At 43.4% G+C, this 22840-nt stretch overlaps 1 protein-coding gene across 1 annotated transcript; it reads left to right on the top strand.

The window, feature by feature from the left end:
• The first annotated feature begins 4942 nt into the window (after positions 1-4942).
• Positions 4943-6939, top strand: LOC136451811 (uncharacterized). The gene is made up of 2 exons (XM_066452493.1): positions 4943-5423; positions 5956-6939. The coding sequence occupies exons 1-2, from the start codon at positions 5251-5253 to the stop codon at positions 6689-6691; spliced, it is 909 nt and encodes a 302-aa protein (XP_066308590.1). The 5' UTR covers positions 4943-5250; the 3' UTR covers positions 6692-6939.
• Positions 6940-22840: the final 15901 nt, after the last annotated feature.

Raw genomic sequence — 22840 nt, 5'->3', positions numbered from 1 at the left:
GCTGCATATATTTTAGGCTCTGCCTAAGCTACTACAAACTCATGTAGGACATCAGAGTTAAGTTTTTAGTTAAGTGCTAGCAGAAATTCAGATTTCATATTTGTATAGAGAATTAAGCAATCCAGTCCAATGCAAACTATAAATATTCAAGCTCTCCAAACAAAGCTTCTACCTTAACTTCTTAATATAGGGAGAAAAACAAATCTCTCCTAAACGGCACAATTCTTCACTAACTTAAAATTAAGATGCAAAAGCTAGCTAAGACTAACCAAAGGAGAAGTCTATATAGTCTCTCATGCGGCTATAGCATTCATGTCTTAGGGACTTCCATTGCATTGGCTTTTTGCTAAGGTACGGTGTTGTTTTTGACATCCAAAGAATCACCTACACTAAGGGTAGCAAAATCAATTTTTAAAGCTACCAAGTTGTAACATATTGAATCATTCATTAGAACACTACTAAAACAACATTGCAATGCTATAATTTACTTTATGGCACATGCACTACAAGATATGTAATCTTTCATGTTGTTTAAAAATTTAATTATTGTTTGATATATGATTAGCGTTCTTTTTTTTTCTCATCTAGCCAAAAGCTTCCTAGTGTAATTGAAATAGCTTCGTCGATACATTAGCCACTGTTTGGAGATCTTAAAAATCCAGTGGTGATGGTAACAAATTTATTTAGTTAGAAACTAGCTACCTACATACTGAAATAATAATTAGATTTCCATGCCCTATGAGAAATAATAGTGTTACAGAAATTATTACGGTTTGACCTTGCACTACTCTGGAAGACAGCATAATATGATTAGGTCATGATGGGTTAGAAGCTCCTTCAAAAAGTTTGCAATCATAGCATCAAATGGTACGTTGTTGCTCTGAGTCATGTTGATCTAACCATGTAATAAGTGTGCCAGAGACCGGTTTAATCGGACGACGGTCGAGTTGCCCTTCCGAAAAGAACTCGTATGCGCACACTTAAAGGCAGGCTTAAAAGGTCCATAGTCACATTTGAACCTTTTCAATCACTCTTTTCTTTTCTCCCGATGTCTTTCTGTTGGCTTTCAGCTCCTTTAAGGAAGTGTAGTGTAGGGCTCTCTCCTCTTTTTCTATTGATGTGATGTTTGCACAAGACCCAATCGAGCTGGACTGGTGCGCCGGGAACATGCAGGTCGATGTGTGCATACTTTAACTCACGATATTGTTGGCACCTGTTAATAAATAATTGAGATATATGCATGGACCAGGCACCACACGGAAGAATGTTTGCTACTCAATGTACGTATTCAATAGGTATATATATGCAGCTAAGAAGTTAATTAAGCAGATTGAGTTGTGGTAGAGACCAAACACACTACCTACTAACTAAAATTGTAGCTAGCTAAGGTTCGGCGTCGCAAATTTAGTTGTCAACCAAAACAAGCCCTAAGAGTCACAATAAGGATGTACCCGACATCGACGAACCTCAATTGGGTACAAACAAAATTTATATAGGCATCTAGTCCCTCAGTTTTCAAAATGTAAGATGTTTTAGGTTTGTCATAAATCAAACATCCGTAAATTTGACTAAATTTATTTAAAAAGTAGCAATATTTCTAACACCAAACAAATATACTATAAAGTAATGTGAATTTAATGAAACTAAATTCATATTATAAATGTGCTTTCTTATTTCTATAAGCTTGATCAAATTGAAGAAGATTGACTTAATAAAACAAAACTAAAATACCTTGAATTCTGGAACGGATGTAGTAGAATGAAAGTTAACACACAGCTTGGGAGTAACCCAATAATAATACATTGAGATTACTTATTTATACCTCATGTTTTCTCAAGAAAAAAATCATGAAACATGTGTATATGATGTCCGCTTAACTAATATGATAGAAGTTAACTTCATCCATTTATATGTCAGAAAATCATTTGGTAAACTTTTGTGTTTAGGGTAAAGTCCATTTTTCAACCTCCAGCTTGTACAACAGTCCGATTTTCAACCCTGAAGTACAAAACCAGGTCCCGAACGCCCTCCAACTATTGTAACCATAAAAATTCAGTTCTCTAGCTGGTTTCAAAGGTGATTTTCTATTTTATAAAACTAGAAGCATACCCCGCGCTTTGCCGCAGGATTTTCTTAAAATAAATCTGTTATATACATAGCATTACTATATAGTATTCTATATAGTGTGTATATATATGGATTCGACTTGCATATTGTTTTATTGTATCAGCTCTGGTAAAAAAATCGGTAAGCTAATAGAAGAAAAACCCATAGAATATTTGATTACATTATAGAGGATAGGTGATGAAACAAAAAAAACTTATGTAGATGACTTGCATGTAATACATTAATTAAAGGTTAAAAGTTTGCACATGATAGAGATGACGTTATCATTCTTTTATAATTAATAAGGGATGACATGAACTTAGTGGGGAATGATGTGGGCACCTTGCATGAAGAGATAGAACATCTAGTGGGGTCACTTAGTAGGGAATGATGTAGACACCTTGCATGAAGAGAAAAATCATCTAGTGGGGTTTAGCTTTATAAGAGTATATATAGATCTGCTTTACTTTCTAAAATGTCATAACTAATTTATCTTAAATCATAAAAATTGAAACTAGTACCAATTTTATTTATAAAAAATTCTATCTATATGGTGGCGCACTATTTATAGTAGATCTTATTTATCCGTGCTCTTAGTGTTTCATTTCTTGTAGCCAAGTTTATTATTTAGTTTTGTGCTCTAGTCTAGGTTGATCGCATGACGAGTTGATTGCATGACATTTGAGGCATTACCTTATTTGAAACATATAATCAAGGAATCAACACAAAGTAAAAATGCTAGCCTATGCAATGCCTTAAATAAGATCTATACCTATGGTGAAGCATGGCATCGATGAGGTTGGTGTCGTCTTCCACATCTTCTTATATATTCATAGTGTGCCAGATTCTCTTGGTCAATCTCCAAGTTTGATACATTTACAATAAATCAATAGGTATAAAAGTTCTAAATAACTCTAAATAGATCACCAACAGATAGATAACAGTTTTAGAAACTAGTTTCATATTTTTCTGATTTACAATAAATTTGTAATAAAATTTTAGATATTAAACTATATTTTAGAAAATATAGAACTATCTTTAAAACCAACTAGATGACCAAATTTGTTCGATTCTAACAGTGAGAGAAACTCTGGTACCTGATTTCATATAGTTGTGCATGCAAGTTGGAGATTGGAGAATGGACTTGACATACCATTGTCCTTATCAATAGTTTTTTTTTTTTTTTTTTGCGAATAGTCCTTATCAATAGTTAAACCACCTTCTTCTTCTTTTTTTGCTATGGGAAACTTTGCACGCGCCCTAATAGATGTTCTAGAGTACGTGCACTGCATATTTAGATATTGTAGCTAGCATGCTGTATATATACTACGAGGTACACTTTTAGAGCTGCAGTAAAAAAGGACAGAGAAACAGTGAGTGAACGCAATACATGGGATCGAAAGGCTCGGGCGGTAAGGTATCTGCCGTGCCCATACTTGCATTGGCATCTCATCACAATCTCCTGGCCTAGCCTGGCTAGCTTCTCCCTTTTGTGCAGTGACCCCGGCCGACATGAATGGATGTGGGGCTCACCGCTCATCTGATCAGTCCTCTTGTTGTTACTTTGTTTTCTTTTCAGTTTAATTTTCCGGGGTTTGTAGGGCAGCCGAGTACTGCATCGATGTTGGGCATTCTCCAGTTTTGTTCTTGGTCTTGCATTGGAGGAGGAGAACTGGAGAAGGCCCAGGGACCAACATTTTTGCAGCCCCTACCCCTTGCATTGCTGCCGTGGAATCATACATCACAATTACCGAGGCCACAGAAAGAGTGTTTTTCCTTGAGGAAAAGGGGTAGTCCCTTTATTCCAACCACACACATGCACAAAAAGTTGGTGGTGGTGGAGTACACTATAATTAAACTAACTCATATATATGTAAAGATAAAATTCAAATTAATACCACCCAATTCTCTATTTTGAAATGCATGCAAGTAGTGCCAGCTTTAATATATTCTTGACTACTGTCAGCTACTACTACCTTGCATTTCTAGCAACGGCTAAGAAAGAGATCCAAAAAAATCATCCAAAAAAATATATTGAGTGTTCGGCTATACTACTTCCAGCTTGTTTCAGCTTGTTTCAGCTTATTCTCTCTCACAGAATACTATCCCCAAAAAAAAATCCAAAATCTACTATTCTACCTACCAGCCGAACGCGCTGCATGTGGTGAGATTAAAGAGAGTCCCCTCCCATGTGAAGAGAAATATATATTGAGTGATCTTGACATGACAAACTTTACTTAACTTTAATTAAGCCCAACAACGTACTAGCTATATATTGGTATTATTGTTCAAAATCATTCCAATATTTTTTTTTGTGAATTACATAATTAGAGGCGCAGACACTCAACACGTACGCATGCTCATCTCTATGAACACACGTATACAATACACGGCCGGCTGGGTAATAATCTTGTTAAATGAATCTGTAAACCATATATAGTACATTTTCAACTTGGTATCTTTTCTACTTCCATTTGGTAGCAACATGATTTGACATCTCTACGTCAACTCGTCAGACAGACAAATACTTATTGCACATACCAAAGACAAATAATAATTGACATTACTTTTGCCGTTTTCTGTGGACCATTTTCTTTTCTCGAGAACAATTTGTACCATTAGTACCAGCAGTGACTGATCGATAAGGCGTTTTAGCCCTATATATGACTAATACACCCGAGGGAGAAAAGACTTGTCTCTTTGGTGCCATATGCATGTTTTGAAGGCTATGCTTCGGGATCTAAAGGCCCAGATCCTACTAGCCGAAATGTTATAATGATGATACGAGAGAGAGAAAAAGAGAAGAGAGAGACATCAGAGAGAGAGAGAGAGAGAGAGAGAGAGAGAGAGAGAGAGAGAGAGAGAGAGCTTTTCTTGGCTAGCTGATGCCTTAAAAGGAGAGGAATGGGAACAAAGGTACCCAATGCAAGCAGATACATAAGGAGGGACGGACGGACGGGTAAAGCGATGAAGCCTTATGGGCATCTCCATTTCTCAAACCCGATAGAGCTTCCTTTGGTGGGGCGTGTGTTCTTGAGAGATTCTAAAAGCTCACCACCCATGGAGCTATACTAGTGCGACGACCTTTTCTTTCTCCCCTCTTGGAAGTAGCATCGATCGATTAAGATCCCCTTTACAGCCACCATGATGGCAGCTTCGTCGTCCTCCTCCAACCTCAGTGATCATCTCGTGCAAGATGACCTCGTCCCGTGGCCTGCTTCTTCTTCTTCCTCCCTGCCATTTGCTCCTGCTCCTCATCACAGCGCCATTATTGGAGGCAACCATGGCCAGCAATGGTGCCAGCATCCCATAACGCTGTAAGAACCTGCAGCTCTAGCACTACTACTGTTAAGTTTCTAGCTTAATTATGTTTACAATTCTCAGGGCCAAAATTGAACTGTCTTGAAATGTATTTTGGTTTGTTCTTTATCCACTGTGTGTCATCCTATTGACCTATTCTCCCTTCCTTTCTCTCAAAGGAAAGTATGCATTCATGTTCTTTGTTAATAGACTGGATTCTTCCTAGGATTTGGAGTTTTCCTCTGCATGCTTGTTCTCTCCCAGTCTCCCTCCCTGTTGTCTCTATGGAGTCTAGGGAATTGTAGCTCGGCAAAATGACAACTCTAGGCAGAAAGAGATAAATAGAACAGATGCAACTTATGTGTATGACTCCATCCACAAATTTGTTGGTTTCCTCCGCGACTCCGAAAGGTCGCTGTGCATTCTTCCTTTTGTCATGGACAGTCGTCGCCATACGACATATATACACATACACTTCTTGTTTGGCCTGGCCAGATGAATTCTTTACAAAAAAAATTATATATTTGATTCATTTTATTTTTACTGCAGAAACTGTGCTGATCGCTATCACTACGAGGAGCTTGAGGTGCTCCTCTCAGCACAAGGCGGCCACCATCACAGTCACAGCAGCCATCCTTCTCCAGTGATCCCTCCGCTCAGCTCTCTGCTAATGATGCAAAACCTAGGGTTCCAATGGAGCAACTGCGGCAGCTTCCTAGACACCTCGTCGTCCATGCCGCCCATGAACGTCCAGCAGCACGATGGCCACAACAAGATCAAGGAGGAGGACACGCTAATGAACTCATCAAGGTCATCGTGTGCGAGCACAGCTATAGCAGCTTGCCATGATGATATTGTCCTCGACGGTGGCGGCGGCGGCAGCCTCCATGCCATGGCCGCCGTTGCCGCCGATCTTGACGGCGCCACCGTGCTCCCGAGCGTCAACAACTCGCGGACGACGACGACGACGCACCAGATAAGGCCGTTCCCGGCGGCGCCGCCACCTCTCCCGGGCGACGCGTTCGAGATATTGGCTTCGTCGAGGCTGTGCAAGACCCTGCTGCTTAGCCAAGCTTCTTCAGTACTGCTCCATAATGGCACCATGCCTTTGTTGAGATCAGAGCATGTGCCCTATGGCCCTCCTCCTGCTGCTGCTCATCCCCATGGACCATCCATTGACAACTACAAGCAGGTCAGTCAAATTAAAGTACGGTGTGTAGAGCTGAGCTTGCATTGCTTGCACAGTTTTTTTTCCTCTGAGAGAAAAATCAAAGGAGAAGGATGAGGGTAGGAGTACTAGAGTAGCTAGCTGCCTATCTAGTAATGAAGCTGTAGGGCTAATAAGTGTATATTTTGCTTGTGCTAACAACAATAGTAAATCCAGCACCCTAAATACTAGCATCTGATTCAAATTGATGTAGAAATTTAAGGAGACCTCAACCGAACATGCCTCGTCAGCTGCAACTGCTGGTGCTGATTTTTTTTTCTTTGGCTGAACAACTACTGATGATATGTATCCTGCAGTGTCTTAAAACCCAATCATCAGTAAGCATAGCCCTTTTGCACTACTTTCTTGACAGGATCTCTAAATTATTGGCTTCATATATTAGATTTATAGTAGATAAACTTGAAATCATTTCAACTCTAAAAGATAGCATAAAATCTTTTTTCTGTGATTATAACATTTGTGATTTGTGGCATGTAAGTAAAGATACATGGTATTCCCTCCACCTCCACAAAACTATATGCTGACCTAGCTAGCCGGTTGCATGGTTGCCAAGACAAAACGTGTTTTTTGAAAGCATGAACTATGTGTGTACGGTATATAGTGATTATATGTACGCATGCATGTATACACATAGAACCATACGCCGATATATATATATCATGCAAAAGTAGGCGAGAGTTCAAGTCAGTAACAGTTACTAATAGCTCTAATCGATCTTATATAGGCTCGCATATATGTGCCTGTTTTGCTCATATTCTGTCTCTCTATACATATATGCGCTGCGCGCGCATGTCAGAGAGAAAAAAAAATATATACGTAATTTTATTTTGACCAACATTTAGTCAAATTATATATGTTTAGTGTATATAACAGGATTAATCGTTTTTCAACATGTTTCCAAACTATATTGCGGGTTTTAGTAATCATAAACAAATAAATAATATACTTTTGGAGAAAATAATGGTCAATCTGTTTTTAAAGCCCAAAAATAAAAGCAATGAGCTGTATTATATATACATATGCTGTACGAGTACCTAGCTATAAGCTACCTTACCTATACAGTATGCCATAATAACTAACAACATTTGTATGCCAAAAGACATTGCGCTTTCAGTCTGAGGACCATTATATTTAGTTGTTCTCTGATCACGGACAGCAAGCATCATATCAGCTACTACATGCTCCTAGCTAGTATGGTAGGACGATTCTGATACTGATGAGAGATCGAGCTTATGGTGGCCTGGTAGATACACAGCTAGCTCATTGCGTGCCTGCTACCAGCTACATGCATGATATGATGTCCTACTCCTCATGCGTGCATGTCCTGATGTCCCTGAACAGTGTGCTGCCAGTGCATGCTCGCTCGCTCTCCTCCAGTCCTCCTGCTCGTAGCAAAGCTAGGCTAGAGCAACTGGGAGGGGAGCAAGGCTAAACCAGCTAGGCCCCGCCCGGCCGGTCCACGTTGTACAAAGAGGAGAGTACAGGCTCTCCTTTTGCTAGCTCTGCGTCCACGCAGCTTTAGGATCGGAGTGACCTCCTGCGTCATCTTTTCCGCCCAAGATCGTACCACCCATACCATATGCATATGCATATGCCCCTGCCCCTCGCTCGCTGCACTTGCATCTTCACTTAATTCCGCACGCATCTGTTAGTAGATCTGTTGTTCACAGGCTTTATTTAGTTTGCAGGACTAATAAAGCCATTTGCAGTGCTGGCGCCTTGTCATCATCTGACTAATTACACACACATTATGCATATATACCCTCCATAGTTGATTGCCACCTCTATTTACGATAATTTTATATACTAATTTACGATAATATCAATACATATTTATGATAGTTGGGTTACTATAACACATGGGGATATTTACCATAACGTTATAGTAAACCACTTAGTAAAGAGTTACTACAATCTCGTAAATTAACATAGTAATTATCGTAACTCAAAGTGGCTACAAAATAAGTTATTTTGTAGCCAGCTACAGGGTAGTAGTTACGATAATCACTATGTTAATTTACGAAATTATAGTAACTCCTTACTAAGTGGTTTACTATAACGTTATGGTAAATATCATCATGTATTATAGTAACCCAACTATCGTAAATATGTATTGATATTATCGTAAATTAGTATATAAAATTATCGTAAATGGAAGTGGCTACAGAATAACTTATTTTGTAGCTGGCTACTGAATATACTCTCCATATATATATATATATATATATATATATATATACACACACACACACACACCCGTCTCGTCAGAAAGAAAGTATGCATGGGTGATGATGGCCATGAATATCGATACAGTACTGCACCCAGTCACGCAAAAGAGTGTAGTTGTGGAAATACATTGGTATGGTCACTAAGGGTGCATTTGGTTTAGAGACAATCTAGGATGAGATAGTCATGTCTTTGATTTTAGGGATGAGATGATCCTAGATAATATTTCGTTAGGAGTAAAGCTAAACTTCACTAGAGTGATTCAATTAAGGCTTCCTCTCACTCGAATTTTACTGTCAATCCAAGAATGTAACGTGGTCTTCTTCCCTAATTCTGGCAAGGTTAGGGTTAGGGTTCAGGGTTCAGGGACTTACCTAAATCAGGCAGGCTTAGAAGGATTGCTGGGGAAGACGCGGCCCAGTGGTGGTGGTGGGCGTGAGGGACGATGTGGGGCGAGGTAGCAGTGGCACCGCCAGCCCGACAGTGGGGGGAAGCTATAGGCAGTTGGGTGGGGCAAGGGAGGGGCGCGACAGAGATAGCATGCAGACCACCATCGAGTTATGGATGGAGATGACGAATATGGTGAGAAGGAGGCACATCCGATGGGTTTAGGACTGGGCCATGGTGGTTGGCAATGGATCCAACAATGGAGCCGGGCGCTAAGGCTAAGGTAGGGGGGAGCGGCGTGTTGAGATCAGGGTCAAGGTTGGCTACGGGCGTGGGCGTGGACAGAGGACGAAGAAGAAAGGAAGAAGATAAGGTGGAGAGAGATATATTTGATCTAGACCCTCTTTTTTTTTGTATCTATGGGCCAAAAAGATCCAGTGATGGTTACCCTTAAATTACTCATTTGTTATATAGGTGTTAAAGGGGGATGGGGTGGTCCTTTCTACTATTTGGATGGATATATGAGATGATACTCCTGTCTCCCATTTCTAACATTCAAATTCAAAATGTTCCTATGCAAATAATTTCATATATTACTATACAATCAAATTTCCATAGTCTATGGAAATTATTTAAATGCCTTATTAGCAATTCAAAGAAAGTTCAAAAGTAGTCACATTTTATGAGTTTTAATAAATTGTACAAGGGCTACCAAAGAAATTTTCTATGAGCAAAAGAAAATTAGAGGTACTGAAAATAATGAAAACGAGTACTCCCATAGATTTATTCAGGCGTGTTCTCTGCATTCTGGACGGATGAATTTGGTGGATGCTCCAACATATATATGATAGGGTAAAGTCCAATTTACACCTTCCAACTTTCATCAAAGTCCAGATTTCAACCTCAAACTTCAAAACCGAATAACTTTGGCCCTCCAACTTTTAAAAACGTTCAACTTTCAACCTTCTGCCAGTTTTGTGGATGAACAGTAACTTTTGATATTTTCGGGTGGCGTCGAAATTTTATATTATTTTTTCAAGCATCTTAACGTCCTCAAATGAACAAAACTCAAAACTATAAAGTTGTAGATCTCGTCGAGGTCTACAATTTACATATAAAAATTATCTTCATCCAACATCGTATTGAAGAGTTTTCTATTTTTTAAAATTTGAGTCTCATCACGCGACAAAATATGGTGCTGAAATTTTATATTATTTTTTCGAGCATCTTACTGTACTTAAATGAAAAAACTCAAAACTACAAAGATGTAGATCTCATCGAGGTCTACAATTTACATATAAAAATTATCTTCATCCGACCATCGTATTGAAAGGTTTCTATTTTTTGAATTTTGAGTCTCATCACGCGACAAATTGTTTTGTCGCGTGATGAGACTCAAATTTTAAAAAATAGAAACCCTTTAATACGATGTTGGATGAAGATAATTTTTATATGTAAATTGTAGACCTCGATGAGATCTACAACTTTATAGTTTGAGTTTTTCATTTAAGGACAGTAAGATGCTCGAAAAAATAATATAAAATTTCAGCACCATATTTTGTCGCGTGATGAGACTCAAATTTCAAAAAAATAGAAAACCCTTCAATACGATGCCGGATGAAGATAATTTTTATATGTAAATTGTAGACCTCGACGAGATCTACAACTTTGTAGTTTTTTTCATTTGAGGACGTTAAGATGCTTGAAAAAATAATATAAAATCTCGGCGCCACCCGAAAATATCAGAAGTTACTGTTCACCTATAAAACCGCCCAGAATGTTGCAAGTTGAACGGTTTCAAGAGTTGAAGGACCAAAGTTATCCGGTTTTTAAAGTTCGAGGTTGAAATCCAGACTTTGGTGAAAGTTGGAGGGTGTAAATTGGACTTTACCCAGTATAATAGGTGCATGGTGTTCTCGATGTGTGCCAAGAAATTCTTGGTATGGGATATTGGGACCACTGACCGATCTCGAGTCTTTCTGCCATAACCGAACATCTGAATAATGGACACTGCAACTTGTTCTCTTCTGTGGTACTGTAGGATCGGAAGTACCAGAGACAAGACGACAAGTACTAGGGTATCGATCTAAACAACAATTTTATCAGCAATATCCGCATAGAAATACCACTATAAATAGAGAGAATTATATAGTAGTATGTCTATAAAAGCATTTTTCATTATCAATCTTTTAACATGAACCATATATGTTATCAATATCTATACACTTTATTTATTTGGTGTTGATGGTCAGTGTTAAAAATATTTGACTTCGTGCAAATCTAGGAGGGCTAATGAGAGCCTGAAAGAGTAAGAGGTAGTACATACGTATGGCTTCACTTCACATACGGAGTACCTACCAACCAAGGCAGATCTGTTTTTTCTTATTTTTAACATATTTTTAAACTATTTTTAATTCTAACACTGTTTTTTATAACACTTTTGGCTACGCTATTTCCCGGGCGTGGCGAAACAACTCTGTGCCATACATGGAGGCGCGGCTGGGGTGCGTACATGGCAACGTCTCGCCCTGCTGGTCGCTGACGTGGCAGGCCTTGCCGTGCCACCGATCAGGGCGCGGCTGTGACGTGCCACCCGTCGGGGCGCGGCAGAGCCAAATAGAGGCCCGCGCCCAGTCCCTTTCCTCCCTCTCTGTTTCACTCCGCGCCGCACAGCAGCCGCCTCCATGCCGCCCCCCTGTCGCCGCGCCTCCCAGCCCGCACCGCCGCGCATTGCCTCCGGGCTCCCCCATGGCCGGCCGGCGAATTTCCCTCCCTCTGTCAGTCCTCTCCCTACCTTTCTCGAAGCTCCTCCTCGGTCTTGACAAGGGTAATAAAGCTCCTCCGCGGCCTCCACGGGGATCGAAGGATTTGAATGAGTAGTTAGGGTATGGAGGAAAAATATGAGTTCGTTTAGAACGTGGATTAAAGAATTAGGATTATGATTGCCAATGTATGGTAATTGGTTAGTTAGAATTATGATTACCATGTATCTAAGGCTCAATTTTTTTATGAATTTTGCTGTTTGAGTTTGCATCTCAACTTTTATATGTGAATAAATATATGGACCACACTGTTGATGTACCAAATTTATTTTTTACTGACCAAAGTATATTTTTTATATAGTTTTCATGTTTGCATCTAAGATAGAGTTTGCACTAAAGTGTAGATTATATTTTTATTTGTTGTACTGCAAATGGTCTCATTGACATTAATTTGTGGTGTGTTTGATTCTTTGTTTCTTAAATTACAACCGTTTTGTTAGATGCAAGAAATGTATCGGGAGGAGTTTTGGCAAAAATGGGGGTCGTCCTCGAGAATTATACCTCGGCGCGTCTAACAAAGATGCCCCCGTCCCTCCTGACCTCCATATCCTAATTGTGGACTGTGGTTTTTCGGCCGACGTGTTTATATCGAGACCATCCAGACACGCGGCGCGTTGCTTCTACCACATGCAGTCGTTTTTTAATGTAAGTAATTGTTTCCACTATCTTTTTTTCTTCATTGTGTAAGTAGGCTACTAATATTTTGTTGGAATATATTGTGTAGGCCCATGAGAGGTGCATTTTTCTCTTCAGTGGATCGACGGTGCAGACAAGTTTGACCCTAGGTACCTCTTTTTGACAATTGGTGTACAGGTAGACATCCATGTGGGCACTCCATTGGTGGGTTCCACCCCCCCTCTAAACCCCTCACCAATGACGGGCTAAGGAGAAACACCTAGCCGTGTTAGACGACTCGAGGAACCTCCTCTGTACGAATATGGAGATCTAGTGTGATAAACCCTAAGAATACGTTAGAGTTTATGTGTCCAAAACAAACACGAAGTAAGTTGAAAGTGTATCTGTTTAAATGTTTATCTCTATATGTGTGCATGTACTAATGTATTCTCTTGTAGCGTTATGGATTTGTGAAGTGTCGTTTCAATGAGTGGCTCTACGGTCCTAAGAATCAATGGCCAGAGCCACCAATGGCAAAGGAAAAGAAGAAAGAAAGGTTAATTTACAAAGCACATCCAGTCAAGTGTGAATGTGGTGTTAAATCCAACTACAGTCTAGTATTTTTGGAGCTTGGAATAGGCCATTATTGCGGCCATATGGTTGAATATGATGAGGTTGGTTATTTTTGTGGTAAACATAAAATCGTATTTTATTTCTTTTGCTAAGACATATATGATATAATTTTTCGTTTGAACAGAGCACTAGGAAATGCAGGTGGGAATGTTATGATGGTCAAGCTAAGTTCTTGAATGAACTGAAAGGGAGGCAAGTAATTGCACGGAAGAGGAGATATGGACCTGATTACGTCAACCTATTCGTTAAACATCATAAAAACAAGATGTGTGAGTTTGCTAGACAGCGCGGTATTCATAACTCGATCAATGTTGGGCTTGACAAATGAGGATTGGAGAGACAGATGGCGTTAGAGGAGATGAGGACAATGAAGGAGGCAAGGGAGGAGGAAAGAGTACAGATGCAGGTCTTGAACGACCATATTGTTGCATTGTGTGCCAGTGAGTCATTGGAAGCCTTTTATTTTCGTTGCCCTATTTTTAAATGTAATATAATCGCGTTGCTAACTTATTGCATTTCATACATGAAGGGATTGGATGTAGCGAGGACCATGCCGTAGAGGTGGCCCGTGCAAGATTTGAGGAAAAGAAGTTACATGAGCATAGAACGTGAGCTGGTCGCACCGTTCAATCTTCGATTGTGTTGTCTGATAAGGGGGACGAGGATGAGGACGACACTGCCAGGTTGAGCGATCTCATTGCTCTAGCTAAGGCTGGCTTGTAGACAGAGGAGACTGAGAATGACACTAGCAGACTGAGCGAGCTCATCGCTCTAGCAGAGGTGGGCTTGCAGACGGAGAAGGATGATGATGCGTTCTTCACTCAGGCCGTAGAGGCCATAGATGAAGCGGAGGCCGCTTACTATAGGCAATAGACAGATCAAGGCAATATAGGTGAGCCTAGCCATATGAGCCAGATGGAGGAGAACGAGTTCTTGACTCAGGCTGCAGAGGCCACAGGTGAACCAGCGGCAGCTTACTACAGGTGACAGGCAGATCAGGACAATGCAGGTGAGCCTAGCCACAACAATGAGGTTGTGGTAGAGGACTAGTACTCGGACGACGAGTTGCTTACTCAGTATGTTTTAGACTGTGGGTGGTACAGGTGTGGTAGAGGATTGGTACAGGTGTGCTAGTTTAATGCTTTAGATTTGGTATTTGTATTATAGTAGAACTTTCTCGGTGTTGTATTGTGTTTCATTTGAACTATTTATGTATTGTACCCATGTAACAAACACTATTTAATTTTTATAACGAACATTGTGCCTCATAAAACTTTCACCACAAAAAATGGTATTACAATGCTGCAATTTGCATGTATTTATTACGTTCTCGGTATATAATGCTTTTGCTTTTGTCATTGTCACACATTCGGGTATTACTTTTGGGTCTTAGTTTGGTACCCATCTTATCCAAACATTATCTTAAACACTGTTCTCACCATTGCGATCTTTCAAAAACCCCTAAATTATATGTATCAAAATCTTGTTGCTGCTAATGCGCTCAGAAGGGAGTCTGGCCAGCGCCAAGCATGGGTTGGCTGCTCCACTGTCCACGACATGGCTAGGCTAACGCGCCATCTGCCATGGCACGGCAAGGCTGACACGCCAGCCGCCATGGCGCGGCAATGCTGACGCACCCCTAGCCATGGCGCGACGGTCAAAGCGGCAACAAATAGAACAAGGCACTTTTGTTATGTTCTCACATAAGCCAAGTTATTTCGTCGTGTCGGTTTAACGAATAGGTCAGCAGAAAGGTTAAGTGCACGAGACAATCAATACACAAGTTCAGCAATACTAACTTGTACACGTCCCAAGTTCATCACAAGTTCGATAATACCTTTGTTCGACATAAGTTCAGCAAGTCATAACTACGACACAAGATCATCAATACATAAGTTCAACATCACTCGACATAATACATGTTCCATCGGTATATGGGTGTCCGAGTACAAGTGCATCATGTCATCCTAAAGAACTCCTATGACCCAGGAGTATATGGGTACTGCGGACGTCGTTGCCTCTTCGGATGTGAAGGCAGCACGTTAGGGGTGAACCCAATGTCAGTACGGACTTGCTGGCGGTACACTCGGTGGTACTGCTAAGTGTAACTAGGACCCTGCAATTATAATATAGGCATCGTTACTTACAATGTTCAACTAATTGTGACGTATATGACTTTCGCCGCCCAAGCTTGTGCCACCCTTGCCCCGTGCACTGAAGATATGGTGGCAGGGTCCATACGGCTCGGCGGTGTGCTACTTGGCCAATTCCTTGGCCTCCTTCAAATGTTCTCCTCCAGCCTTTCCAAAACACCCCTGCTCAGCTATATTCCTCTGAGATCAAACATATAGAGCGAGATGGGTCAAGCACTTGTACACGTAGAAGCCGCATGAACCATGACCATGATTCATTGTTCTCTCCCTCTGCCAAAGCAAAAGCCATGGGTACTATCTGGTCCTCAGGATCAACAGCAATAGCCATCATCAAGGTGCCCCTGTACTTTCCTGCCAGGAAAGTGCCATCAACAAGTATGACTGGCCAATAAAACTAGAATGCATGTTCTGTTTGCACCAACGACCAGAACACATAATAGAGGACATGCCTCAATAGGTCCTGAAAATACATCCCTCTGGTGTCCACAAACTATTTCAAGCCAGGGTTGTAGTAATGCATTACACATAAGATGCGGGGCACCCTGTTGTACGCTTCCTCCCAACTACCCCAACGAATTACCAGGGCAATTTGCTTAGCACGCCAAGCCTTTCCATACTTCACATCATACTTAACGAATCCAAATATGGACTGTTGTAACGAAGACACCGAAATGTCGTTATTGTCATCAACAATACCCAATATACGACGGGCAAGGTAATATGCAATGAGCTGCTGATGATTTTCCTTCCCCTATTTGTTAGGCAAGTGTGGGGTTCGGCCACTTTACTTATCCTCCACTTGCTATCACTCTGTCTCTTTTATGCATTTAACCTCTACATACAACCGTTTTTGCATATCACGTGGTACCTCAACTCCTGGTCCGAATAAGTGACACTGTATGGCCTATGGTGATACACAGCATAGTCCTAAAGGAAGAGCTTCATCTCTAACATTGTATTGAATATTATCCCCTTACTAAGGATTTCTTTCTTATGGTCGTATAATAATTTCCTACACATCTGGAGACCGGTGTCACAAACTGTCATATCTGTAATACTGGCATCCCTATAGTTCAGAACACCCCTGAAAGGTCCGTTCATTTACCTTAGTTGCTAAAGCTCAGTCGCTGTGTAAGGTGGTGGTAGAACATACTGTTGCGCTTTGCTAATTCTGCCCCATGAATCATAGGGGGTATCATTTGCTGGCAAATATGTGACTAGTCTACCTTGAGCCTAGATAGCATGCAAAACCTCAGTTGGTACTGGTAATGGCATACCATGAACAGGTACTGGCATGGCATGAACCGATGTGGGCATAGCATGTCTACCTCCCTGGTCATCATCTGAATTGTCTGAATCACTACTAACTACATCACTGATCCTGTCCTCCTCCTGCTCCTTCTCTTCCAGTTTGAACTCGTTCACATCGAAGTCATTGCTTATACAACCTACTTGACTTGAATGAAACTACTCCTACGTCAACTGACCGTCTAAATCCATGTTATCCTGAGTTGCTTCCTCTTCGACCCCCAATTCTTGCTCATTGCCTCCAACATCATCAATGGACGACCCATCCAAGACACCCTGCATCATGTACCCATTCTCCACCACCACCTCAGCCATGGGCACATTGGAACCTTGGAGCACCCTATTGTAGCGGGACCAGTGATCAGGGTCGCGTAAGGATATCAGGACATAGTGTGCCCTAGTCTTCCCAGTATCAAACCTCCCCTTCAGAATGAAATCACCGCCAGCTTTGCATTCAAACGGACACAAAGGTTGTTAAAGCTACGAGGTTCATCAAACCATTCCAATTCTTCTTCCATATCCTCAAACATACCATCTTCTCTCCTAACACTTCCTCCGTAGAAAACTCTAACACAACAATCCATCTATAAAAGCGCTTTAGAAACTTCATCAGGTCATCGAAATCGTCGTGCGTACTAACTAACTGACTACACTTATACTAACTAACTATACTAACTAATCTAATATTAATACCTATACCAACAATTCTAACTAACTACACTAAACACACTAATATTAATACATATACTTACTATACTAAGTAACTTTACAAACTATACATATCTAGCTAACTGCAAAACTATACATAACTTATATTTACTAACTTCACTAAATATCTTTGCTAACTAATTGTATAAATCTCTATCCAGTCAAACTAAATTAGAATCCTAACCCTAGCAAAAAATTGATAGAGATGCAGAAGAGCATTACCTCGACAAAGATTATGGGTCACCACAATCCACCAATGGAAAGGAGATGGCCGTCGGTGGTAATGGCCGGCCGGCAGCGGCCTACTTCTAGAGGGCAGCGGCAATCCCCCCTTCTAGAGGATGACGATGGGTAGCGTAGCAATGTCCTTCACGGCTCGAGACAGTGCGGAGAGATGGAGGGGCGGCGACGAGGACAGGTGGCGCGCGGTAGTGGGGAGATGCAGGGGCGACGGTGGTTGTAAGGGAGGCAAGAGACAGGGAGAGATGGAGATATAGTTAGGAGGACTTGCACATGACAACGGGCACGAAGGGGTCATGGCAGCCAGGGTCGCGGCGGGCGAGAGTGCTGGGCGAGGCGCGGCGGGCGCGGCGTTGTGGCGGTGCGACGGGTGTGGCGGGCGAGCGAGGCGTGGTGTGGTGGCACAGCGTGGCGCGGCGTGGCAGCGAGGCGCAGCGTGGTGGCACGGCGGCGGGCACAGGGCGGCTCAGGGCGCAGGGCGGCTCGGGCCAAGTGAGACAGAGAGAGAAAGGGAAGCGAGGCCAGGTACAAGGGGCTGTCGCACCGTGATGCATGGGGTGGTAGCCCCACGCCGTGATGCGTGGCGCGGCAGGCCCGCCATGCCGTGACGGGTGGCGCGTCAGACCTGCCATGTCAGCGGTCGCCGCAGCCATTGACTGCTCCCTGCCGCGCCTCCATGCATGGCGCGACAGCGTGAATTAGCCACGCCGTGCAAACAGGCACGTTCAAAAGTATTAGTTTTTTAAAAAGTAAACAGCGTCAGTTTTAAAAATAATTTAAAAAATGTGTTAAAAATAAAAAAAAAATTGAAGAGTCAAAGGGCGATGAGGCAACTCATTAAAGATCTTCAGTTCAGTAGACAAACAGCTTTAGAGCTTTGGTCGTCGGGTAATAATCAATTTGCGCAGCCTTTGGAACGATGGTTTGATGGTGCAAAACCCGCATCTTCTATGACGATAATGATGGCTGCTCAGACCTGACGGCACCATAGGGAAGATGTGCAGGCAAACAAAATATCAAAAGGCAGTCGTCGCGAGCGAGCGGCACGATCTTTAGTGTACTTCTCTAGCTGTGACTGCCGACGTCGACAGGCGCAAGCGCAAGAGCCGCCGCGGCCGCGCCCCTACCAACTTTTACATGCATGGCTAGCTGGTGGCTGCGTTGCTTTGATGGTATCCACAACTCAATGGTTAGAGCTACTCACCAGCTCTAAGTCAACTTATCTAATAGTACTAACTTTTTAGTACATAAATAACTCCACATGATATTTTCATATAATCTTAAAATATATGCAAGAGCTTAGCTTTTACTCTCTCTATTTCAAATTATAAGTCATTCTAAGAATCTTAGAGAGTCAAATCATCTTAAATTTGACCAAAATTATAGAGAAAATTATAAAGATTTATGATATCAAATAGGTATATTATGAAAATATAACTAATAAAGAATCTAATGATACTTAGTTGACATCGTAAATATTATTATTTTATCATATAAATTTGGTTAAACTTGATATGCTTTGACACCCCAAGATTCTTGGAATGACTTATAATTTGGGATGGAGGGAGTTATTAAGAGCTATCTATTCTCTCTCTTTTATTAAAATATGAGAAAAATACTAAGAGCTAGCCGAAAAATCGACTACCCTAAGTACCCTGGCCGGCCTATGACTGGATTTTGAGAAGGCCTATGACAAGGTTAAGTGGAACTTTCTTTTTGAATGTTTATAAGTGTCGGGTTCATAAACCCAGGGTTCTCAATGGAGCCATTTCCCTGCAAAAACTCGGCCCAGTGGGCGGCAAAGCGACAACGCGCGCCTCCCGAGCCAGCCTAGATACCTAACGATAGGCCGGGAGAATGATTCAGTCCTCGACCGGAAGGCCTGGCCAAGGAGGGGACGTAGTCCGACTCCGACCTCCTTTTTTGATTAGGAATACGCCGAACCTTTGCTTGCAACTCTTCCCCGATCGACACGGTTGGGGCCATCCGAGAACAACCGACCAGGGACGTCCGCTCGGTAAGGGCCTAGGGATCAGGCAGAGAAGGTATGGTAAGGCGCTCAAAGTCAACCCGTAATACCGAGGACCGTACCCTGCCATACCCTGTGCGCCTGTAGGATGGTGCCACCAGGGCATGCCTGAGAGGCACAAAGCAACCTTCTAGGCGTGTCAGGACTCAAACAGTGTTGTGGGCGCTGACATTTGCCTAACAGTGTTGTGGGCGCCGATATTTGCCTAATAGTGTTATCGGCGCCGACATTTGCCATATCAGGCAAACATGGTAAAGACTACCATATGCATCTGAATATCAACAGTATTGTGGGCGTCGACGACCGTCTCATACCTGACAGCGTGGGTAAAAAGACTAGGTAGCACATGTATACATTCTCTCAATTCTCTAAACTTGTAAGAGCCCATCCCCTTCGACTATAAAAGAGGATGACCTCTGTCCTAAAAGAGGCTCTCTCTGGTTGATTATTCGGACCTCAATAGCTCTAGAACTCTAAAGTTACACAGAGCATACGCTCTAATACTTAGCGCACATTAGAGCCCCCCATCACTCTCGGCCCTCCGATTCATAGTCCGTCCGAGCCTTTAACACCCCCTTCTTATTCCTACTCGTTTGTAACCCCACAGCAAACTTCCAGCACCTAGGCTTAGGAATAAAATCACCGACCGACCGAAACTGGACGTAGGGCACATCGTCTGAACCAGTATAAATCCTATGTCATTGAGTGTTAGGCCATATCCGATCATAACGCACGACAAAACGACAAATATTTACTTGTTGGTCACTTTTCACACCGACAGTTGGCGTCGTCCGTGGGGAGGACGACGTGCGTTCACGCTTTTGGTCATCGGATGGCCCACCTTTCCACCATCTTCGGCATGGTGGGCTCAAGCGATATGATTTTCTTCAGCTCGCTAGAGTTTCCCACGCTCTCACCTGTTGGGATGTGGGTTCCTCCCATCTTCAAGCCGCTCTAGACCTTCCTCTTTGGAAGTCTGGACTTCGTCGCCGACCAGCTCGGCGTACTGTGCCTCCGTGAGGAGGCATATATCCCGGTGCCCACTAGAGGAGGAGCGCCCTCCGCTGGCCCCGTGCCACTCGATGACCTCAACATTGAGACACTCGCGCTTCGCCTTGAGCCCATGTTGGGCTCAAACCCCACATTGAGTGATGTGCATATTGTTCTTTACTCCTTGTTTAATACCTTCCACTGACTCCCCGAAGGGACCCCGTTGTCCCCACCATGACCACCAGGAGACCGGTTCCCCAATGGCTTCGCGTCCCCCATGGACTTGTGCGTGTGGGGGCTCAGAAGGATGCTGACACCGTCCCCTCTCACGTCTGAGTTCTTGGGGATGACGGGCTACGCACATGCCTCCTTCCACGACCTTGTCGACGACAAGGTCAAAAGTGAGGGCTCCAGCATCGGTGACGTCGTGGAACCTGGCCATCCCTTGTCCCGAGAGTGCACTATGGCGGATGCTCCGAGACAACCACCGGTGGTAGCGGAGTCTCTGCAAACTCACACCCCATCGGACCCTCATGTGGAGGCCCTCGCGCATGCGTAGAAGCACGACGAGGAGTTACGACAAAGGTGGTAGAGCTAGCCACCACCTGCACTGGTGTGCTCAGCATAGCATGCTACGCCATGCGCATGTAACCCAGAGAGTGACGCCCAGGGTCATGCTCGTTAGGTCTAGTGCAACATCCTAGAGGGAGGGAACGACCCCCCTTAGTTCACTCGAGCTGGCCAGAACATCGCTGCTACGACGATGCTTCTGCACGGCCTCCCTGAGCCAGCTGACCCCTAGGAGCAAGCAATCCACCGGAACCTCCGAGCGCTGGTGGAGACCGCCGTCGTTCAATAGGCGAAGAGCTCCACGTCGTGACACCGGCTCACGGCCTCTTGCCCATCCGGAGGACTAGAGCCACACCAGTCGAATCGCTCCGTCCACTCACCACTGTTGTTGCTAGGGGTGGGACAGGAGGCCATGGCTACACTACAGCCTGACCCGATGCTCGCTCCACACCGACCACCTATGCATGAACACCTCGGACCAAACTGTGATGCTCGTAGCGTCATGAACAATCGATGCCATGTTCGGCACGATGATGACGCCTATCGAGTGGTGGTGAGAGCAAGCGATATAGGCCTTGGCCTGACCATCAAGGAGTGTGGGGACACGCACCCCAGGCATGGTTGCCGACTAGATGATCGAAGCACCAGCCAAGATGGACCGGGGCCACAGGCCTTTGGTCATCGCATCCAGAGGGCACTGTTCCCACAGTGCTTCCGACCATCCACCAACATCGCTAGATACACCGATGAAACAAACCCCGATATAGGCTCGAAGACTTCTGGCTCGCCTACTAAGCCATAGGAGTGGATGATGACCACTTCATCATTCAGTATCTCCCCATCTATGTGGGGGAGCATGTTCGAGCATGGCTCGAATTCCTCCAGTCCGACAGCATCCGCGACTAGGCGGATCTCAAGAGGGTCTTCGTTGGAAATTTCTAGGGGCCATATGTCCGTCCTGGGACCTTAAGAGCTGCCAGCAGGAGCCCAATGAGTCCCTACAGGATTACATCCATAGGTTCTCAAAACGGTGCAACTCCCTTCTTGATGTCATTGACGCAGACGTCATGATCATGTTCCTCTCTAGGACAACCCGTGAATTCCTAATCCACAAGCTTGGCTGTCTAAAGCCCCGTACCACCCATGACCTGCTCGGCGTCGCCACAAACAATGCCTCTGGCGAGGAGGCGGTCAGAGCACTCTTTAGCGGCGGCCGAGATAGGGGCAAGGCCAAGCGTGAGGATCAAGACGAAGGCCCCTCCACACAAAGGGGCAAGAAGAACAAGAAGGATCGGCACCGACTGGCCAACCTAGCTTTGATCACCGTAGCTAATCGTGCGAGCAAGCAGCCCCAGCAAGGCCAGCCTGACCACTTTGATAAGCTCATGGAGAGTCCATGCACCAACCATGACTACCCCATCAAGCACCTCTATAAGGACTGCGAGCTCCTCAAGTGCTTTCTATGATAGGCCAGCAAGCCGAAGGAAGGGAAGGGCAAGGAAGAGGCAGCCAGGAAAGGAGGCAC

The sequence above is a fragment of the Miscanthus floridulus genome, chromosome 5 (genome assembly GCF_019320115.1).
Source record: "Miscanthus floridulus cultivar M001 chromosome 5, ASM1932011v1, whole genome shotgun sequence".
NCBI classification, from domain to species: Eukaryota; Viridiplantae; Streptophyta; class Magnoliopsida; order Poales; family Poaceae; genus Miscanthus; species Miscanthus floridulus.
Note: the sequence above shows the minus strand (reverse complement) of the source record. Positions and strands in the feature narration are given on the sequence as shown.